Source organism: Monodon monoceros, unplaced genomic scaffold (genome assembly GCF_005190385.1).
Source record: "Monodon monoceros isolate NGI ecotype Baffin Bay Population unplaced genomic scaffold, NGI_Narwhal_1 Super_Scaffold_22, whole genome shotgun sequence".
Classification (NCBI taxonomy): Eukaryota; Metazoa; Chordata; class Mammalia; order Artiodactyla; family Monodontidae; genus Monodon; species Monodon monoceros.
Genome location: NW_021703779.1, coordinates 15,097,361 through 15,119,494, shown reverse-complemented (window position 1 = coordinate 15,119,494; position 22,134 = coordinate 15,097,361). Strand labels below are relative to the sequence as shown.

The 22,134-nt window shown below is 42.0% G+C and overlaps 2 protein-coding genes across 2 annotated transcripts in view; both read right to left on the bottom strand.

The window, feature by feature from the left end:
* The window catches only part of SCML1 (Scm polycomb group protein like 1), a 49,839-nt gene extending 39,717 nt beyond the window's left edge, over positions 1 to 10,122 (bottom strand). Inside the window, exons 1-4 of the mRNA XM_029241249.1 lie at positions 10,022 to 10,122; positions 7,020 to 7,168; positions 2,110 to 2,214; positions 1,222 to 1,714 (exon numbers count right to left, since the gene is read on the bottom strand). Coding sequence (XP_029097082.1) covers positions 1,222 to 1,714; positions 2,110 to 2,214; positions 7,020 to 7,049 — 628 coding nt within the window. The 5' untranslated portion in view covers positions 7,050 to 7,168; positions 10,022 to 10,122. The remainder of the gene's footprint in view (positions 1 to 1,221; positions 1,715 to 2,109; positions 2,215 to 7,019; positions 7,169 to 10,021) is intronic.
* A 2,062-nt stretch (positions 10,123 to 12,184) lies between these two features.
* NHS (NHS actin remodeling regulator) overlaps positions 12,185 to 22,134 on the bottom strand; it is a 350,958-nt gene continuing 341,008 nt past the window's right edge. The window contains exons 7-9 of the mRNA XM_029241248.1: positions 18,509 to 21,493; positions 18,083 to 18,209; positions 12,185 to 15,517 (exon numbers count right to left, since the gene is read on the bottom strand). Coding sequence (XP_029097081.1) covers positions 14,908 to 15,517; positions 18,083 to 18,209; positions 18,509 to 21,493 — 3,722 coding nt within the window. The 3' untranslated portion in view covers positions 12,185 to 14,907. The remainder of the gene's footprint in view (positions 15,518 to 18,082; positions 18,210 to 18,508; positions 21,494 to 22,134) is intronic.

Below are 22,134 nucleotides of genomic sequence, written 5' to 3'. Positions count from 1 at the left end.
TGTTAGGTAGGGAGTAATTGTCTCATTCCTGGAACCTTGTGTGAAGTACCCCGGCATGGACCCAGGACTCCAAGGTAAAATCCAGGGAAAGCCCAGACAAAGATGATCTGAGGATGGCTACTCAAGAATGTCCCACCTGACCTCCCCCAAACAACAAAAGCAGCTTCGGAAGACACCTTAAAGCTTCAAAGATCATAAAACAGACTGAGCAATCTGAGGCCTCTTGGGCCACAGGCAAAATACAGCAAAAGATCTGTTACTTGGGTTAAATTAGGTTAATCTAAGATAACCTATTGCTCTCTTACTTTGAGAGAAATTCTTTGAAATACTTAATCTCTGTCCTCTTGGTCTCTCCAGAGGAGGTTTCTTTTACTAGCTAATTGCCATGGAAATCCCCAGAATTTAGTTTTATAATTGCTTAAATTATTCACTTTAATCAGTGAATTTCAATAACCCCCATTATCTTTGAGAACCAAATCAGTTCTTTACTGAATCTCTTCCATGGCTTTAAAATTAACGTCTCTCAAGGCTTAAAGGTGTATCTGAATTTTGAAAACAACAAGACTTCTGCTCAGCTAGGTCAGAAGTAACTTTAACATTACACTGAATACCTCTTTCAAGTTTTACTGCATGGTAATAGATATTTTGGTTGAAGGTTTATGTTTAAAAAAGAAATAACGTGAGGCATGAGACAATTTAGGTGCTCATACCTCAAAACGTTTTAGGTGTGCCATTCACTACGTTGTACTGAAACTTCTTTGTGTCCAGACAGGTACTCATTTACTCAGCCAGAGTGCTCGACTCCCTAAAGTTAGCGTGTGGTAACGGAAGCGGCTTTTGTAATTCGCCGAACCGTCAACACAAATTTGACCTTTGTTCCTGTGAATTAGCCTAAAGTGTACCTTTTCTCTCCTGTCATCTGGGCTCTGGCCATTTTAGGAGCATTTTAATTATTTACACAGGGAAAGGGTAAAGAAAAACAGAAGATAAAAAACTCACAATGGGATCATTATGAGTACTAGTGGAGAAGAGGCCTGTCCGTTGACTGGCACAGTGCAGGCACATCACAGACACTCAAGAAGTCTTAGTCATCGTTCAGAGTGCTGCCCCAAGCTAGCCCTCAAGATGGGAAACAAACAGCTTCCACAAGCTTGCATCAAGGGTGTTGAGGAATATAGGGTAAATAATTGCTACTTGTAACATGTGTCAGTTCACACTCACCGAAGCTGGTCGGGACGTAGAGAGGTGAGCCAGCCTGGCTGAATCTATTGTTTTCCAGTAAAGCTGGGTAGGTCATCATTGCAGGGCTATGTGCTGGACTGCGTTCACTCTGGGTCAGCACGGTTGCAGGCTCGACTGCAGTGGACTGGGTGTCTAAGAAAAGACTGCAGGTGTTGTGGGCCTCTGGACTGGAGGAGCCCTGCGTGGGGTCCTCGGGCGAGTAGTACTCCTGGTAGGAATGCCTGCGGTAGGTGGAGGGGACCGTCGGGCTCAGGCTAAGGCCTTGCTCCAGATCCAGAGGCATCCGGGACTCAAAAGGTGCTTCTAGAGGGTTGCTCTCGGAATCATTTTCCGGCCTTTGTACTGGAATTGTGGGGCTATAACTTTTAGGGCAAGGCAATGGAGAGAGACACCGCTTCTTCCTCATTTTCTGGTATCTGATCTTTTTAGAAAGCAGGTAATTATAATCTTTAAATGTATATCCAAGTGGCTTCTGAAATGACACAAACCCAGCATAAACCAACTGTGAGTGAGTGAAAGAAAAAGGAAATAAATAGTAAATACATCCATAATTACTTTCCATGGAAGATTGCTTTATATTATTAAAGATAAATGCTCTATTTTGATTACATGATTTCCTCTTCAACCCTACATTTTAATTGCACTTTATGTATTACGGTTACAAACATAAAAATACCCATTGACGTACATTTCTCAAACGTAAACTTCAGCATTCTTCCGGCAGAGGTTTAGTCTCCCATTTGCTGCTACAGCAAGTATAGATCAGCCTTGCTTATCTCACAGTTATTAGTTCTCTCTCACTTCTGACTGGCATATTTAGAAACCAGAGGTTTATTATAGTTTTGAAAATATTTTGATAACACTTACACGACTTTGCAACCATGACTTCACACGAAAACGGTTGATTTTTGTAACCTTTGCATGCATAACATCAAACTTCTTATCCAGTTTTTGAATAGCATCATAGATGACCTATTATAATACAGACTATTAGTAGTTTCTACTTCAAAAGGAAAGGAACATAAAAAATACCATTAAGCCAAAGTCAAAGTCTGAAAGTTTTCAAGCCGTCAGAAATCTCTTGTTTCCCACTTGATGCCTGGCTGTTGGGGACCCAGAGCCGAGCTGGCTGAGATAAGGCGCGCCAACCTCCCACTCAACTACTCCATGTCACACAGGCATTTTACGAAGCTTGAATACTGGGAAGTAAATGTACCACAATTCCTATAAGCCATCACATTTATGATGGAGTCATTTTACATCAAGGAAGGTGCTACTTTAGGAAAGAAATTTTCAAATCTGCTAAAAGGCCAAAGAGCCTCTTTCCATATAATGATGGTATAACCTAATAGGCAGTGAGGGGTCCACTCTGGAAAGAACAGTGAGCCAAATACAACAGATGTGACCTTTGGCTTCAGAGTACTTTAAAGTCATGCAATTAACAATTAACCTTACAAAACCTTTGAGTACGCGACCCCTGTATGCCAATCAAGTATGTGACTGATAAAACCGGAGAATTCTTGAAATACACAGAAATTTCATTCGGGCAAAAATACACTTAAAAGGCCAGAACCATTAATTACATCATTCATTCAAAGAAACATTTATTGAAGGCCTACCACCTGTGAGAACTACTTTGCTAGATGCTGGGAATGTGGACATTAAAAAGAAAAGAAAAAGAAAAAGAAAAAGGAAGAAAAAAACAGCTCCTACCCTAAGGAACTCCCATTTTAGCTGGAGAGAGACAAGTAAAGAGACAAGGTCAACAGAGAAAGTGATCGGCCGCCTGGAGCAGTGGATTTCAGTGTGCTCCGTGGACCAGCAGCATCAACACCATCTACGAGCTTGTTGGAAATGAAAAATCTCCCACCTCAGATCTACTGAATTGGGAACTCTGAGATCGAGGGCAGTGATCTGTGTTTTCACAAGCCCTCTAGCTGATTCTGATGCACGATGAAGCATGAGACCCACTGGCTCTCAGCCCTGAATAACTAGCACAGGCTCTAGGGGAACACAGTTGGGTTCAAGTTACTTAACTTCTTTGTTGTTCAATTTCCTTATAAATAGAATCGGGATGAAATCCTCTCTCAGTTCTGTTGAGGACAAAACAACGTGCTACAGTATTAATACCAACATAATAATAATAGTGCATGATGACTGGTCTGACAGTGCTCAACCATCTATTAGTAGTATTATTGCCACGATACAGATAAGAACAAGAGGCTAAGCGTGCACAGAAGAGCAAGACCTAATCCAGCCTGACAGTCGTGGCAGGATTTTCGAAGAAGGAGGTATCTGCGTTGAGAATGAAAAGATGAGAAGGTGTTCACTAGGTAGAGATGTACAGAGGAGCATACAGGGCAGAAGGAACAGTATATTCTAAAATACCCAACAAATTAGGAGTATGGGATTAACTGATATAAACTACTATACATAAAACAGATAAACAAGGATTTACTGTAGAGCACAGGGAATTACACCCCAAATCTTATAATAACCTATAATGGAACATAATCAGCAAAACCCCCGAATTACTATGCTCTACACCCGGAACTAACACAATATTACAAATCAGCTATACTTCAATAAAAAATATTAAAACAGAAATTAAAAACACCCAAACAGAAAACAGGAAGTCAAATGTTTAGAAAGTGAACATAAATGACGATCAAAGAGCTGGGTTACGATGGGAAGGAGAGAGAGAGGATGACAGCTATAGAGGGATGGGAGGCAAAAAGAAGTGGTTTTTTTAAACCTGTGGGAGAATGACTACGCTGCGAGTGATGGAGACAGAGGCTGAAGACACAAGAGACAGAGGGATGAAGGGAGGTGTCTGAGCACAGGGAAAGAGGGTCAGATGCAGAAACCAGCAGAGGTGTTAGCCTTACAGAGGAAACACTTTCCCCACTCCAGTGGTCAGGAAGGAGGTCGTCAGAGATGGATCCAGGCAAGTGTGAGGGCTGTGGGGAGAGGAATCAGGACTTGGAGGGGATTTCTGCTCCACACCCTCCATTTTCTCCACGAAATAAGAGAACAGGATCGGGGTTGTCTGAGGATCACCAGTCCCCAGTGGAGGTCCTCCCCTCTGCTTCCCAGCCTGGACAGGGCTGGGGTTTTACTAAAGGGGGTGCTGGGCGAGGATTAAAAAAGAACAGATGGAGGTGCTGCATCGTGTGGTCTAGACTGGTAAGGGAAGGCGCCGAAGAAAGGAGGGAGCTAGCACATTAGGAGAAATGGAGAGCATCCCTTAGCTGTGACTTTGGAACCTGGGCATGTCTTAGCGGAGATACTCTATCCCAACACATCTTGCACAATCGCTCAGAAGGCCCTGGCAGAGCAGTGTCAACCCAGTTCATCGTGGAAGCTGATGTAAAGCAAGCAGGGGAGAGCACTGCTCAAAAATCAGAACTCCCTACGTCGTCCCTGCATTCCCACTCTCTGTACATCCTTCCCCGGAAGACAAGACACGTTCCCTTTAAGTATTCCACTGCTGTTCTCTATAATGATAAAGACTCCCATAAACATTTTTTACTTTTCAAAGTATGTTCATTGTATTCAAGAAACTTTTTTATATGTTAAGAAACATGTATTTGTTTATAAATGTTCATTGCTTCTAGGGTATGCCGCTCACAAAATCCTTGATAATTACATACTTCTATCAATCTCCACCAACACGTCAATTTTTACAAAATCCCCTCAAAACTATGGAAGATAAACTCTTTAAAGAATGGTGGGCTGCCGTTTTGTTTCAATTGAGATATCTTGACATGCATTTAGGCACATACTAAGTTTTATCCAAATCAGCCAACTTCCTTTAAAGATTTTGTAGGGGAAATTAATTCAGTATTGAGCAATTTAGATGAAGGAGACATAACTATTATACATTTCATCAGTTAAGGGCTTTTACAAAAGGCTATGAAACCTCCATATTGCTATTTCAAAACTTTCACCTGAAGATGCTATTCTAACTAGAAATTGTTTAAAAAAATCATCACAATGAGAGCGATAATCATAAGCAATTTGATACAGCAAAAGTTCAATTGTCCACCTCTTTATATGATATAAAGAGAATTTAAGCTTAATATTTTAGAAAACTACATTTGAGAGATAGAACTTTTTGTACCTGGCAGTGAGTAAGGACATTCAGAATTGTTTTTTGTTGCTCTTCGTTGCAGGATGTGTTAGACACGACACTTCCCTGCTGATATTTTAAAAATTGAGTAGTTAATACTTCACTTCTATGAAAGTCAAACTGAACAGTAAGTGGGGAAAAAACACTATTTATTTAACTTGCTTTTATTTTTCACTAGTTTTTCAGAGAGTTTCAGAAATATTAATCTAAAGCAGAGACAAAATAAAAAAACTCATGTTATTATGAGAATGAAGATGATCACTGCTAATTAAGAAAGGGATTAAGCAAAGAATTTATTATATCAGAAGGACGGAGGTTTAGAATTTTGCACTGAAAAAAATGAGTAAAAACTGTTCTGAATTTTCTACAAGGAAAAGAGGGAAGTGAAATGGTTAATTGCTCATTGTCTAATGAAAGGAATCAGACAAATTCAGGAGAGACTAATATTTTCTTGAGAGTGAGTTTACAGGAAGTCTATGAAGAATTTTTTCTTTAAAGTGGTTAAGTGTTAATATATTTGGCAAATGGCAATTAACATTACTTACATTATTGAAATATGCAGTATTTGGTTCATATGCATAAAGAACAGTGTTACCATCATCATAAGTAGAGATTCGTGTTCTTATCTAAGGAAAATTTATTAATAAATTAAAAGGAAAGACGATAGAACTTAAAAACTGAGGACTTCAATTTCACTTTCGAGAAGCTCCAAAAGCCAATTTGTGATATCAAGGGACCTTTGTAAATACTATGACTATAGGAAAAGATGTCCTTGCAAAACTGTTTTCTCATTAACTTAACCACACTTAAGACATCGTTTTCCTCTTGTGTACCTCAGGGTAGAAAGACTATTCTTCTAGTAATCTGGCAGCAGAACTGCTGTAAAAGCAAGTATTTCTAACTACAAAGAATCCTGTTCATGGCTTTTGATTTTTAAATAGACCAACAGTACCACTCTGTGGACAAAATAGGAAACACTTAAGCAACTATCTTTTTTTTTTTTTTTTTTTTTTCCCCTGTACTTGGAGGCTTGTGGGATCTTAGTTCCTCCACCAGGGATAGAATGTTGGAGTCCGAAGCACTGAACCACCAGGGAATTCCCCACACCTATGTTTCTTGATAAATTAATCTCTAAGTCACCTAAAACATTTTGGGGGGAATAAGACAGTGCATAAGTAAGTAAATAGACAGTAAACAGCCATTACATTTCACTTAATAACTCTTTATTCTAAGAATGGATTATGAACTATAGGAATAATTTTAAACCTACATAGAAGTATGTATGTCTGTTTCAAAAGACAAAATAATGTGGAATTGGGCTATATATTAATACTTATAAAAATATACCATGTTACCTTTGTATAGGTATGCTTTGTATAGGTATGCTTTGTATAGGTATGCTTTGCAAAGTGCTTTCACATAATTATGTGAAAAGAGTCAGGAGAAAAAAGGACTCTGGGTAGGTAGTTAAAATTTAAAAACTTGCACACAAATGTTCATAGCAGCTTTATACATCAGTGTCCAAAACTCATGAACTGTATATTTACAACCTCTGCATTTCACTGTACAAAATTCAATTCAATTTAGAAAAAAAATAGAACACAATGAAAAGAACAAAGACAGATTTTCAATTTGAAATACAAACCACATCGACTTCACTGGAGCAGCTAGACATCTTTTTTGTGCAACCAGAGCAACTCCACTTTCTCTGAGTTGGGCCTAATTATTTTAAAACTTGCTGGAGGGTTATTTGCGAAACTCCTTGGTCATGTAGGACTGGTAAATCTTCAATTCCTGAAAAGCAACGCATAAAAAAGTTACTTCACCCACTTATCGCCTTAATAAACTTAACATGGATATGTTCTCAGAATACCAACTCAAGTTGAATTGGAGTCCTGGCTGAAGTTTAGAGAGCGACAAAATGAGAATTCTTCCATTAGTGATTTAGAATAAACCTTTAAAAAGTGAAGGGTTTTATTGCCCACGCGTAGGAATAAGAATCCAGATCGAACACATTTCCAAATTGTGAAGCGGATGCTCCACAACCTAAAGGCTACAGAGTAAGTGCTGGAGACAAATGAACAACAGAGCATGAGTCCTAACTGCTTTTGTCAAGGAGCTCAGAAGCTTTTTACTCAGGGAGACTGCGGGCCTCCAAATGTGAGTCAGGAGTCTCTTGTGGCTTGGGCCGCCCACCACGGTGCAGCCTGGAAAGACCACTAAAGACATCGCCTCCTCCCCTGCTCGGTGAAAACTGGGTGAGATTACGTCTAAGGTCATTTCAGTGCTAAGATTATGATTGCTTCCGTAGTTAAATTTTAAATTAAACCTAAAGGACTGTATGTGAAAAATAAGCCAAAAACTCTTCTAGAATTATGTAGGCTCGGTTATGGTTCTGAGTCATTCATCTCTGCCAATAGGAAGATGTTGAGTGCAATGCTGTCATATCATATCTCGTAGTAGATTTGAACGCTGGCATCACAGTACTGGGAGGGGCGTTAATGAGAGAGCTAGGTTCCCTTTATCCATCCTGAGCCAGGACAGGAATGAGGCGGAATGAAGGGAAAAGTAACTCTCAAGTTAGACAAATGCAGTCTAATAATGTGGAATAAATTCAAGTTATTAAATACCTCCAATTTGAGCTGTAACTTGAACCAAATTTTACTTTTTAAGACTATGTTTATTTTTTCTGATTATACAACTAATACAAGTTATGAATACTTAAACTGCTGTTTTCATACAAAGGAAGACTACACAGCTATGAGAATAAACCAATTATTGCTACACACAGCGAGGAGGACGCATCTCAGGAATCTCAAAACTACAACCTTGAGTAAAAGCCAGACCCAGAAAAGAATACAGTGTATGAGCTCAAAAAGAGGCAAAAGTAAAAGAAGTCTTTCTAAATTAATAACTTTAGATATACCATAGTCACTTCAACTTCTTCGTTTCCTATCTTGCAAATAGGCCATGATTTATTTAAACTAGTCCCAAGTCATGGATATTCAAAAGTCACTCCTCAAGCCTTGCTCTTACAAAGAACACTGCTGAGCAGGCTCCCACCTCTACCTGAACTCACACAGAAAGAGAATAGTGAGTTAAAGCTTCCCAACTCTGGGGACCATTTCTTATACTCTGTATTTCTAACAACTTTGTTTTAGAGATTTAAATATATAATTTTTCTTTAAATTTGAACTATGCCACAAAGTACAGATAATAGCATCTAACAGATTTTACTGCTTACTCTGTGTCAGGCAATGTTCTAAGCACGTGATGTATGTTAATTCATTTAGCATTCCTGACAAGCCTACAGGGCAGGCTCTATTATCATCCCCATTTTCCTTAAGAGAAAACTGAGGCAAAGAGACTTCAAGTAACCTACCCAGGTCTCATAGTAAGTAGTGCAGTACGACTCCAGAGCCTATGCGCTTTACTTCTTCATTATTAAAATCACCTGGAATCCCTTTTCGACAAAGAACAAAATAAAATCCAGAACTCCTACCATGGCCTACAAGGTCTTTACAGTCAGGTGCCTCCACACTGCTCAGAGGTCACCTCTTATCACTTGTCCCTTTGCTCTAAGCCTAAGATACTTACTAGGTGGCCTTTTATAGACAAAGTTTGCCAACCATTGTTAGAGACTCTGACAGACAGTTCCCTAATGGCTTAATTACAATGCTGCTAAAACTCGGCAAGAACCACTACTCGGCAAAACAGGGCAGATTGCAGTAGCCAGACCCCTCCACATTTTTTTTTTTAAACAAGACCGTGTCAATACACTGATCACTTTCTAAAAATCCTGTCAGGACTCTCAAAAGCAGCCGTATCAAACTTCAGCGGCTACGGAGTCGGCCAGACCTGGGGTGGGGGTGGGGGGGGATAATGCCGTCCAAACTGCATCCCCATCACCCATCAGGGAATCGAGCCCATGCCGTGCTTTATAAAACACCGTGCAGAAAAGTTGCTCGTTAAATCACGATTTGTAAACATTAAGCCAGTTTAAAACTCTAGAGCAGTTCGACTTCAGGGAGAGCCAGGTAAAGGGGGGGCAGCGATCCCCAAGAGACGAAGATATCAAACTACCGTGCTCAATCCACATCTTTCCTTTGTTTAGCCTCGCGTACGTATTTACAACAGTGAGGCTGCACTGTCTGATCAATCGCGGTTACCATCCAAGCCTCAGAATCAACGTTTGCACCTCAAAAAATGTTACAACGAACCAACTCGCTAGTTAATAGATTTTCCAAACTCAAAATTCTAACAAGTCTGAGAGCCTTGGTCGTTCGTCGCCCCCTCACCCACCAAGGAAGAGAAAGGACGAAAAAGGATCAGCTCTTAGAAAGTCGGCACAAACCACTCAATAAGGGGCCACATCTCAAGCACCTACGCGCTAGCATCCCGGGAGGGGCGGTGGGAACCACTCCAAATCATCCCCAAGCCACCCCAACTGCAGCGCGGCTGAAACTCCGGGGTAGACTCGGTCTTTCCGAAAAGGCAAACCCTTTCTCTTCCCTCAGGCAAACCCTCCTCCCCCGCCACCCCGCTTCGGAGCGCCACAGCCGTGAAGTAAAATCCCTCCTCACCTGCTTCAGGCGCACATCTAAGACAAGAAAGTTCAAAGGGAAGAAAAAGTGTCACCTGACAGACCTTTGCTGGCGCAGAGCCCGCCAAATCGGCCTCCGGAGGGCGCCGGACGCAGGTAGCAACGGACGGCGCCTCTGCCCGGGCGGCAACTGCTGTAAAGGTTATCAACGCCTCAAACGTTCCTCGCGCCGGAAGTACGGCCCGCCCACGTGACGCGCCGGCCGCGAGCCCCACGGAAGCTGAGGCGCAACGCTCGTACCTGTGAGCACCCGAATACTTAGGTTCCCACGCGCGCAGCCGGTCGCTGACCAATCAGCGGCCGCTGCAAGACACGCCTGGGCCGTCAGCCGACCAATCCAGCGGACCTCTGAGCCGTTGCAGGGGGGCGGGCGTCGCTAGAGCGACTGCCAAGGGGAGAGGCTTTGGTTCCCTCGGGGCGGCCCCACTTCCGGCCTCTGAGCCCCTGTAGCTCGGCGTTGTTCGCTGGGGCTGGTGGGATCGGAACCCCGTGCCAGACTGAAAACACGAGCCTCTAAGGCTGAGAGGGGTTTAGTGCGGTTGTGCAGGAGCGCCGGCGCGCGCGACTTTTTCTGTGTTGGAGCGGGTTTAAGGAGGCGGCTCTGGGGGGTGAGGCGTTTAAGTGCGTGGCCTCCCCACTCTCGGTTAGTTCTTTGAAGCTTTTTTTTTTTTTAAATGTAATTCCCCCCTTTTCCTCCTCCTTCCCCGTCCCTCTGTGACGCACCCCAGACGTCGACATTGACTCAATCCTAGGCGTGCACGTCAGTGCTGGAGTTCGAAGGGGGAGGGAGCGGGAGCGGGGCTTTAGCAATTGTGGTTTGGTACATACCGGGAAAAGTTATTTTAAAAAGTTGTTATCTCTCCACAGGGTGAGGTAACACAGACCTTGGAGCCAGATTTGCTGGGTTTGTACCCCAGCCCCAACAGTTAAGCGCTCTGTGGCTTTGGGCAACTCAGGTAAATGGCTCTGTGCTTCAGTTTCCCCATCTGTAAAATGGACACAACGTGGGGGGATGCTTCATGAGTTAGAGTCGGCAAAGCACTTAGAACAGTATCTGGCACATAAGTTTGCGTAATAAAGGGTACATGACGTTACTTAGTGGCACATCGAGGTTGTTCATCTGAGGAAGGAGGCACAGTCTGAGTAATTATCAGAAGCAAAGCAGGTAACTTTAAAGTAAAGCCATAAATATTTTTCTGGCCTGGAGAGGTACAGGAAAGTATACTGGACACTGGAAATGTATTCTTTCTTCTCTCAAATACAAAGCGAGATCGGAGCCGGTTACAGAGATAGTATTCATTATTATCGTTATTATTTTGCTCATACTTTTGCCATAGCAGTTCCCCTCCCATATGTCCAGACCCCTATGAAACACTTGCCGTTTGTTAAACCCCAGGAGTGCAATTACATAGCAATGAAGAGAGCAGCCAGTTGTTTAATTGCAGTCACGTTTATTTGCAGTTTCTATACACACTTTCTAGGTAATCAAACTTTTCTGGTACATTTTTTTTGAGAGGGGTTCACAATGAAACTGTCACCATTTTTACTAAAAATAAATACAAGACTTAAAGTGTTGCACAGCTCTAAAATATACAAAGGCTTGAATTGAATGTAAACGTTGAAAACATCTTACAAAAGAAACCGTTTTTGCAACGATTTAAAAAGTTCATATTTACAGATATTACAAAAATACAAAATGGAGGCAAGTCCATAAACCATTGTCTTTCGGCCAGCATGAACTGGTTCTAGTACCAAAAGAGTTACACTGTAACCTTCCTCATAGTTGTAAATCTTTGTCATGATCTAGCTCTTTCAGTCTGCCACCACTGCAGCAAATGTACTCACTGAACTTTGGCAAGAGCAAACAGTGTGTTTTGTTTGCTGCAACTGGTCCGTGTCCTCTACTTAGCCAAAAAAAATCAAAAAATCAGGAAAAAAAATTTCCCCCACACAACATAGACATGTTGTATAAACACAGAGGAAGAAAAAATTAGCATCAGTGCAAACAACAGAAGAAAAGTTTGGGTTGATGTTGTTCACAATACCTAATGTGTGTACCCTGCTTTAAGACGGCAGTGATGTTGAAGACAACCCTCTAAATCTTGGTCTTATGTGCTACGTGATAAAGCCATGTAGAATTACTAAGGAATTTCTTGCCTTTTTTTTTTTTTAACTCAGTTTGTTACTCAATACTCTTTTGCACAGTGAATTTTAAATCCATCTTTATCTGGGTTTTTTTTTTAAAATCTATGAAATATAAAATAGAGAAACTCTGCTATAAATTTTTAGAGTAAACAAAATAAGTAAAACTATATTCTAAGGGTTAGTTCTGTGATCATTACATATAGAAGGTATCTTATTGCCTCACAGTTCAAGTCAATATGTATTTTAAAATATATATAGTACCATTACTTAAATTAACGTCAATAATAAGGTGACATATTTGTTAAAGCCAATTTGTGTGTTTTCTGTTCAAGATTTAGAATCACTTTTAAAGCCTACATACCTTTCTTTACTCTTAAAAAACCCCTAACTACACAAAAGCCGTACTGCAAACGAGCTGCTTTTATGAGAATTACAAAAAATCACCTATTGTGACTGGAAATGACTTTTTTTTATTGCATTTGTCTAAAAACCTTACTTTTAAAAGTTTGCCAAGTGTACTTTTCAAAGTATGAGAAAAAGTTATGTTCCCATGTGGTGTCAAACCATGCTGGTTTTCTTAACTAATGGGTTCCAATGAGAAATGATGGTCCATTTTTTTCAAACCCCCAAACATTTTTCTTTTAGTAAAAGGTATAACACTTCGTAAATGTTCATATGTACGCTTTACCAGGTAGCTTATCTATCCCTGCACAAGCACATGCGCGCGCGCGCGCGCACACACACACACACACACATACACACACACACACATTCTCCCTCCTCTACCCCGCCACCCCCAGCACCCATTTTACATAAGAGGATGACAAGAAATTAAGAAACACAATTTGATAGTGAAAACAAATAGGAGAATAAACCAGACATTTCTTTTTCTTTCCAAAGAAACAAACAAAAACCCAACAGCAATCAGATTCTGTAATTCTCACTCTGTAACATCTTAAAAAGTGTTTCTATTGAAAGATAGCATCTTCTTAGACCAGGCTTTCTCCTTCATATTGCATGAACTAAACCAAAACCACAAACCCCCTTTCACACATCCTACTTTCCCAAATACCACTTGCATAAGCTTAAAGCCAGCTGCTTATCAACTTCTTGGTAACTCTGGTATGTTCTATCACTCTAATCACATTCTATTCTTTTATATAGGCCGTATTCCTTCTTAGTTCTCTACTTTCTACCTTCTCCCATTCAAAACATTCCAAGTACATAGCTGCTTATATTTCCGACATACCATTTCATACAGTATCAGTTCATGTCAAAATCACAGGTGTAAAACCCATTTGCAGATTTCAACTTGTAACTACATTTTTTTTTCAGTTTTAAGACAAGAAAATTCAAGTAATTCAGCTTGTTTCCCTGCCTTCATTTTATCAGAGCACTTGCCCTGACATTTCCTTTCCCACCCACCACCCTCCCCTTTTGCCATCAAGCAGATAGAGTAAAATCAGACAAAAACTCAGTTATATGTAGCATTGTGAACCAGAGCTGCTCCCCATTCCCATTTTAACAGTGAATTTAAATAATGCATATACACACACCTATTTCCCAACTACGTTGTTCACAGTGTCATTTCTGTTAATTTTTAGGTAGCATGAATCTCATCAGCACAGAGAGAAAGCTTCACTGAAAACTCACTGCAGGTACTTACCGATAAAGCCACAGCTCTGTGGCGTGCTTATGTTTTATTTTCGTTCGTTAAAGAACCTGGAGCTAATTGCTCAACTGTTTAAGGAGTTTAAAGATTCTAGTCCTCAGATTAGGACTGCTTATGTCCCCAGTAGTGTAATATAAAACATAACCTAAAATTAACTACTGTTTTCCCTACTCATTCTCTTTAAAGCAATCCACTGAAAAATTGAAGTTTAAAGGACACTGTCAAGTGCTGTTGTTCAGGGCTTTATGTTGAGAATGATGATTTCTCTCACTGATTTTTTTTTTTTTTTTAAATCGAAAGCATGCTTTTCATTCTGTCCGAATTACCACATGGCAAATCACAGCCACGTGTTACCAGTAGTTTGTTTGGTGCTGCAGTTTGTCACAAAAATGGCTAAGTGTGAATTCATTATTTTAAATTAATCACATTTCACTATATGACCTCAAGATTTCCTTTATTTCACCAGTTTAAAATTCATATTTTGAGGTTTATCACTCAGAAATCATATTGGTGGACATTTAAATATGGTATTTGATACGAAAATGGTATTCACAGAATACAATTATTACACTTTATTTGTTGTGTTCTATAAGCAGTTGGTGTGGTAGATAATTGGCCACATGTCCACTCGTCATCCATAAATCTATTTACACATTTTTATCAAAAATATGGTATTTACATGTGTGTAGTTCTTCTAAATTTTGCTTTAGTTCATTTTAATGTAAAAATATACCGAACCTCCAGAGTATTTCATCCTCTTAAGAATTATGACAGTGAGGGCTTTGTTTTCTGAATAGGCAGCTCTGGGAAAACGTTTTCTAGGTTTCATGAAAAGCAGACATTTTCAAATTCTCTGTTATCAAAAGGAATGAGATTGGGTAAATCAAACTACCCTAAAGAAAAATATGAAAGACAGTGCAGCTACTTAAAAATATGGAAAATAATCAAGAAAGACCAAACCACCTTCCATTTCCCCAGCAAATATTTAGGAACTTGTTGGTAAGCGTGATGGTACCCCACCATGTGCTGACTTCTCCCCAGTCTTCCGTTCTGCTCCTCCATCCTCATATGACTCAGGTTTTGGCCTTTGACAGCCAGCCTGGCACGGACCACCTATGTTGAGCTCTGGGAGGATCGGTCATCATGTGGGCTCCCATCGGAATTTTCTGTCTCGCCTTCGGAGATGGCCTGCATGGGCGCGTTGTACAGCCTGCAGCGGACACTGTAGCGGCTGCTGCTGGCCGCAGGGGGAGCCCGGGAACGTCCAACCCTTGCCGATGCCGGGGTGGCAAAGTTCTTTGAGGAGAAACCTTCTGCATTAACCCGTGGGGAGCATGGAGAGAGGGGGGACAGCGCTTCAGTTCCCGGTGCCCCCTGATGGGCCTCGTGGGTGCTTTGGGGGGACTCGGCTGTGAGTTCCCCAGGAGGTTTGGGCAGGATGGGACTCTTCAGGATCTCAGTAGCAGACATACGGTAACTGGAATCCGAGCGACTGCCTTTCTTGAGGAGTAATAGCTTAAACTCTTCATTCGATGTGTTGGACTTTTTGGCATTTCGGTAGATGAGGCCAGGAGACCTCTGGCTGTTTGGGGTGGTCACATTGCTGTTGGTTGAGGTGACAGAACCAGCACTGTTGCTGCTACTGCTGCCCAGGGAAGCTCTAGATTTACTTCGAACAGACATGTCCCCAGAATCTTTTCTTCCAAGTACTTTCCTCTTGGACCTTTCAAGAAAAGGAACAATCTCAGTCCACATACACTTTAATGAAACTAAAAGTGTTACGTCACACTCAGCCATCTCCTTAAAGAGCAGTTTGTTGTACCCTGTCTGATGGGATACTAAGCATTAGGGCTGTAGGGGTGAGGATTAAGATACGTTGCTTGCCCTCGCAGCACTCACACCCTGAGGGAAATTCTCCAGTAACCAGTGGATATGAATTAGGTTTTGGAAATGACCATTTCAAATAATGACTAATGTGGAGGCTAGAGGTTCTAGGGGAGGGCTTACTGGGAGTTTCACAAGAGCACAAGAAAATACTGCTCTCTGAGTCTTGGTTCGAGTGTAGGTGGTAAAGGACTGTCACTTTTATTCAACCTGTCTCTGCAATACAGATGAAATCCTCTGATGTCTGGGATTGGCTTCCAGTGAATACCAGGAGAGCCAAGTGGAGGGAGGTGTGGATGGGACAGGACTGGCCATAGGCTGATGGTTGATAGGCTTGGGTGATGGATATGTCTGTGTGTGTGTTTGGCTGGGGGTGGGGGCAGGCAGTGGTGCGTTATACTATTCTGTCTACTCTTAAAATTCCTCCATATAAAGACATTTCTTACATGACTTCTTGAGTAAGTCAGTCCATTTTGGCTGCAGATACCATTTGCCATAGCTGCCCAGGAATATCTGTCTACAGTGTATTAATCACTAAGCCAACTTTCTGGAGGAGCTGGAAACCTAGACCCCCTCTGGAGCTCTTAAAGCTCTGCGCACTATAAACTCTCAAGAAAAGAAAATTTTTATTGTCACTGTGCTGCACATAAATGAATAAACAAACAAACAAATTCTGCATAAATGTAAATCTAAGATTACCAAACTCTGTAAGTCTACCAAACCTTGGCACCCAGCCATCATTATTATATTATTTCTTTTGATAAATAAACAGGCATAAATTTCGTGAACTTAGTCACTGAGTCAGCATGACTCAGTTCATCGCTACGTACTGGCAGCATGCTTTCTCACCAACCTAAAAACCTGTAGGTTAGAGAAAATGTCAGTTGTGCAATTGGACTCCAGCCTGATTATGGTTCACTGAAAGCTTCGTGGTTGCTATCTCGTGTATGCCAGTGTCTGGCACTCTAATAGGGTAGGGATTTCGAACTAATGTCTGCTTTTAGCATCTACCGTATTCTAGACACAGACATGATATTTTATCATCAAAACTGAATATGTGAGCTATAGGTATCCCCAGTTACAGCAAGGGAAATAGGTACACAGGTTTTAGCTGACTCAAGACTGGACAGGAAGTGGCAGCATTGGGATTCAATTCCAGGTCTTTCTGACTCTACTCCTTACATTCTGTCCACTCTTCAAGACACTAGCATTTGGTTTTTTAACTTCACAGCATTTAATAACTTGTCCTGAGGTTGGGGATAAAAGGGGGTGAGGAGAATATAATCAGGGACAAAGAAAAATAACGATTCTACACCCTCCAAGTGGAGAGGTGAGCCTGCCAAGGTCTACACAGAATGTGTTTGTGATTGGCTCGTTTAAAAAAAAAGTTGTTGAAGGGCAGTGTTCCTTCTTTATGAGAGAACCACATCAACAGAAAACACAAGTTCCCCTAAAAAGTAGGATCCTGGGAAAAACAGTGGTAAGCTGCTTGTAAAGAGCTTGCTTCAAAGAGTATAACTTCATGAGGTAGACAGGACAGTCCCCAAGCTTTGTCCCTTGGGAGTCGCATCTAGGTCACCAAGGCCTAGTGAAGTAGGCAGTGGCAGCTGTGAAAGGAGTAGCTATGTTATGACTGGATAGCTCAGTCTGATATGGGTTCAGTTTCCAAGGGCTGGTTCCTGTTTCGTTCTTCGATCACAGGTTGTAAGGAGTATTCTTGCAAATAGGGGCCTTGATCACAGGGGTCCAGGGGTCAGATGAGAGAATATGAATGGTCAGCATGGATGCAACACTATCCTGGAAAAGCAGCCTAGAGGACATCCCCTATTCATGGGATATGGAGCATTACAGTTAGAGAAGGGCAGTGTTATTAAAGAAATGTAAGTTTTAGGAAGAGAGGGAGGAAAGGGAGCAGTGATTAGTTGTGAGCTATGAAATGGGCAGGTTTATATACTGTTTTGTCTCAAACTTGGGGCTGTGTTTAGTGAGTCACCTTACATTTATCCCTGCTAGTGTAGGATTATAGCTTTGAGCATGTGTTTTTAGGTTAAGGAATTATTTAAATGTCAGAGATTACACTAGAGTTGGAGCTTTCACCCTTAAGTTACTTGACCACAAATTGTTTTCAAATTAAAAACTTGTTTCAGAATGTCTTTCCTAGGGAAAAAAACAACAGCTTCCCTCAGCAGTTCTTAGGAAAGTCTCTCAACTGAGGTCTACCTAACTGTATATAAGGCCACATATTTCCCAACTTGAATATGTCTATCAATTTGATTTGGAAAAATAATTTTTCTTTGCTTGCTTATGTTTTTTGCTGAATGTATTACAAGTACCCAGGGCTTTTCCATATTCGCATTTGATGAGAAGCACGTAAGAAGCAAAACCTTTGGTATTGTTGCCTCACCTGTGAATGACTGCAAATAAATCCTCCGTCGTTCGAGGTTTATTTGGAGACACAAACACACCTTCTGCTTCAGCCTGAGAGTCTTCACTTAGTGGTGAAATCACAGAGTCATCACTCGGTGACGATTCTTAAATTAAGAACAAAAGCATCTTTAGGAAGAAGTCACCCAGCACGCTGCTGGGCTTCACTGACTCAGGGAACAACTAAGCAACAGTTACCTGACCACCATTTTTAAAATGAAGGAGCTGTCTGTCACACTTAGTCCCTCCATGATAAAAGCTTTTATCTTAATTGTTTTAATAAGTGAAAAGAAGGAGGGAAACCAATACCCAGGGCTGTACTGTATTATGGGGAAGGTAAGAAAGAAAAACTTCAGGAAGTGCCACGAGACACCTTCCCATTGTGACAAAGGTGTCAACAACTGACCTTTCAGTGAAACCTCATCCACACTTCCTTGGGTCTCCTCTGCTGCTCCGCTGTTATCAGAGGCACTTTTGGCTGAAATACCTGAAGCAATATTTTCCTGCTCAGAACATTTTTCAGGGCATGGATTTACAGTTGATATCTCTGCTTCATAGCTGATATTCCCAGGCACTTTGTCATGGTGGCGGCTCATCCCAAGTTGATGCTTAAGTTGATTGCTTATGTCTGTGACTCTAGTTGGTGAGTTTGACTGAGATGTGAGCACGTCCACAGACACAGGGTATGCAGCTTCCTCCCGGTCTACAGAAGATACCTTGTGGACCTGCGCTAGGGCTCCATCTGGCCCAGCTCCACATTGTAGTATTTTACCATCCAAGTCATTTGGGCGAGCAGCAGAGACCCTCTGAAATCCTTCTGTGGGAAAGTCACAACTTTCACTTGGTGTGTTTTCTGGAATAGGCTCACTCTCCATATGTATTTGGTCTTTTGTGACACTTGAATCTAGAAGATTGGTACCAGCTGAGGTTACTATTTCTGGATCACAATGATTCTTCACATCAAAAGAACGGTTTTTTTCTAATTGTAGTTTATCTGATTCCATCTCAACTGCAGAGGAGTCTAAAAAGGACAATATGGTGTCTTCAGTGGAGTACTGACGTGATAGTGATTTCTTAGTCATATGTGGCCTAATCTTACCTGGAGACAGGGCAGCCATGGTGAGAGTGCTTTCCTCTAAGTAGGGGAGATCTGTATTGTTGCCTTCTTTTTGCTTAACTTCTTCAGACCTACTGATGGACCTAAGGTTGACAGATTTCAGGACTGTTGGTGTAATTGCAAGAGACGGTGGAGGATTTGACCTCAGTGTTTCTCCTACTGCATTTTGCTTATTATGACTGAAAACATGCAATGGTTGACGGTGGTGGAATGGTTTATTTAAGACATTATGAAGAGCACTTAGGTCAAGATGGGTAGGAGGTATAATTGGAAGTTCAAGGTCTTTACCCAGTGATAGAACTCCATCTTTTAAAGAGGGCTGCTGTAGTGAGGATTTCCTTTCTGGGACTTTTGGTTTTCTTTTGCTACCTCCAGGAGACAGTGGGCCAGAAAAGAAAGCTGTAGGGAAAGAGGACGTTGGCGTTTCAGACTGGCTTGAGTAGCCACTTGATGGAGATGCCAAGCCAGCCAGCTTTTCTGGTGAAGCCAGTTTAAACTCATTGTCAACAGAAGGAAGGGAGGGGGTGGTGGCTCTAGATTCTGACTGGGATGTTTGGGATTCAGAGCTCTCTGGAGATTTGATGCATTCGATAACTGTGGTACCCGTAGCAGTGCTTGAATTAGATAAAGATCTGTAAGGATCATTTGTTTTCAAGTCATTTAGAAGCCAGAGGTCTGCATAGTGAGTTGATTCAGCACCTTCATCTTTGAATGGTGGAACATCTGGAGTGTCTAACTGAGGTTCCTTAATGCCATGTTCACTCTGGTTCATCCAAGAAGGTTCCTGCTTGGTGGGCAGATTGGCATTTTCCATTCGAGAAGGCGTGTTGGAGAAATCAAGGGGCAGCTTCATTTCCCTGGAACTGTGAGGCAGGAGCTGGCCACTGCTTATCTTTGGTTCTTTCTTCTCAGAAATGTCTGCATTTCCATCAGACTTCCTCAATGATGAGCTACGTTTAGGTGGAGTCGGCTTTGCCTTTGGTTTCCTGAAAGAGATGCTTGGTCTCCCCTGTCTCCTGTGGTCTAAGTAGTCCTGCCAGGCACAGTCTGGAAGAGTAGGAGGAACCCCGACACCCTGGCCATTCTCTGGGCCCAGGGCTGCATAGTGACAGACATAACTCTTACTACCTTTGAGACCACAGTCAAAGTGCATGGAGGTGTAGTATCCTTCTGTGTCCACCGAAAAGTGAGAGCTAGTGTCTGCTTTGTCTGATGGAGACTTTTCCAGAAAGCTGTCATAAGTGGCCATGCTCGTGAAGCTTGGGCAGCCCAGGCTGTCTGCCTTGGGACGCTCAGGGCTAAAATCCTGGCGGCAGGAGGCATCGTGATGGTGGTGTAGGTAATTCCACTCGCTGTCACTCGTGTTGCTATTGTTGGGGTCATCCAACAGATCTGCCACAGTGGAGGTAAAGGAGTTTGCTCGGTGGCCCCTCACTTTATCCAGGTGGTCGTTGTACTGCTCTGTCACGAAGACACTGGCGTCCTCATTAGCGTGAGGGGCTGTGTTTAGTGACAACTCCGAGTCACAGTGTGAAGAGCCAGTGAGGGGAGGAGAAGCTGCAGGAGGGATTGTCTCTGAGGTCTGTGAGGGGCATGTGGAGCTGCTCCCACTCCAGTTGCCACTGGATGACTGGTGGTCATCTTTCTGGTCCATGTGGCTGCTGAGGAGGACGCCAGCCGTGGAGATGCAGTGGATGGGGCTCCCAAAGGTGTCCGAGTTGGAGGAGATGTCACAGCTGCCAGAGTCGGCAGCCATCCGGGGCAGACGTGACCTCCCTCTCTCACTTAACTTGTGCTGGGGGCTGTGAAGATGTTGAGAACAGGCCAGGCTCAAAGCAGGCTGGTGCTCCTGTGCACTCGGGCTGCTGGGGGCCTCGCTGCAATCGTTAAGGGTTCTTTCTTGGTCTCCCACGAAAGGCTCCCCCTCTTCATATGCTGAGGGTTTAGCACCAACTTTGGGCTCAGCATCCCCACCTCTATTGCCCTCCCTGGGAAGGCTCCGAGATCTTGTGCGGCTGCTCACTGCAGGAGTAAACATGGTGTCGCCTTTGTCTGCCAATGCAGAAATGTTGCCAGCAGAATGAGAAAGGGAAGCTGCAATGCTTTGGCCCCTCTGAGCTCTGATTCTCCTTCTGGATGGAGCAGCGATCAGAATATCCTCAGTTTGGCACTCCGAGTCCCTGGTTCCAGACCTCCTATTGACAGCGTTGGAAGGATCTGGATTTGTATGCACAATCACATTCCTTTCCCTGGCCACGGGCGATTCATCAGAATCTAGGGCACATGGAAAGCACAGTGAGATACTTCATACATCAGCAGAGAAACAGACATTCTGAGAGATGTCCACAATTCTGGGTGCCGGCATGTTGGAGCTTTTTCTTACAGAAAAAAAAAAAAATCAGCATATAAAATTAGGAGCAAGTTAAAATGCTTTGGGCGGTCTCTCTCTGTCCCTTTACCTTTCTGACTCTCTCTCTCTCTCTCTCTCTGTATATATACACAAATACACACACACTATATGTACGTATGTATGTATACTAAGAGAAGATAAGCTCTTAGATCTTTTGTGAATTCTCTCTCTCTTCACGATCAAATTACTTTGCCCCAATAAGTGTCTACTATTTTTTTTTAACCAAAATACATCTTATTTTCTTGGCCACTATACACTTTTATTTCTCAGTATAAACATAATGAAATAAAAATCATAGAATGCATTATATGAAGTAAAAATCTTAATTACAAGAGATGCTATCATAATAATAATTTTAAAAACCATAGGAAGAGATATCTTAAACACATTGAACAGAAAAAAATAGAAAAAACGTCACCAAGGGTATCATATTATGAATAGTCAATATTTAATTGAGTATGCTTAGAGTTTACCTTTTAAAATAATTAATGCCATAAAAGTATAT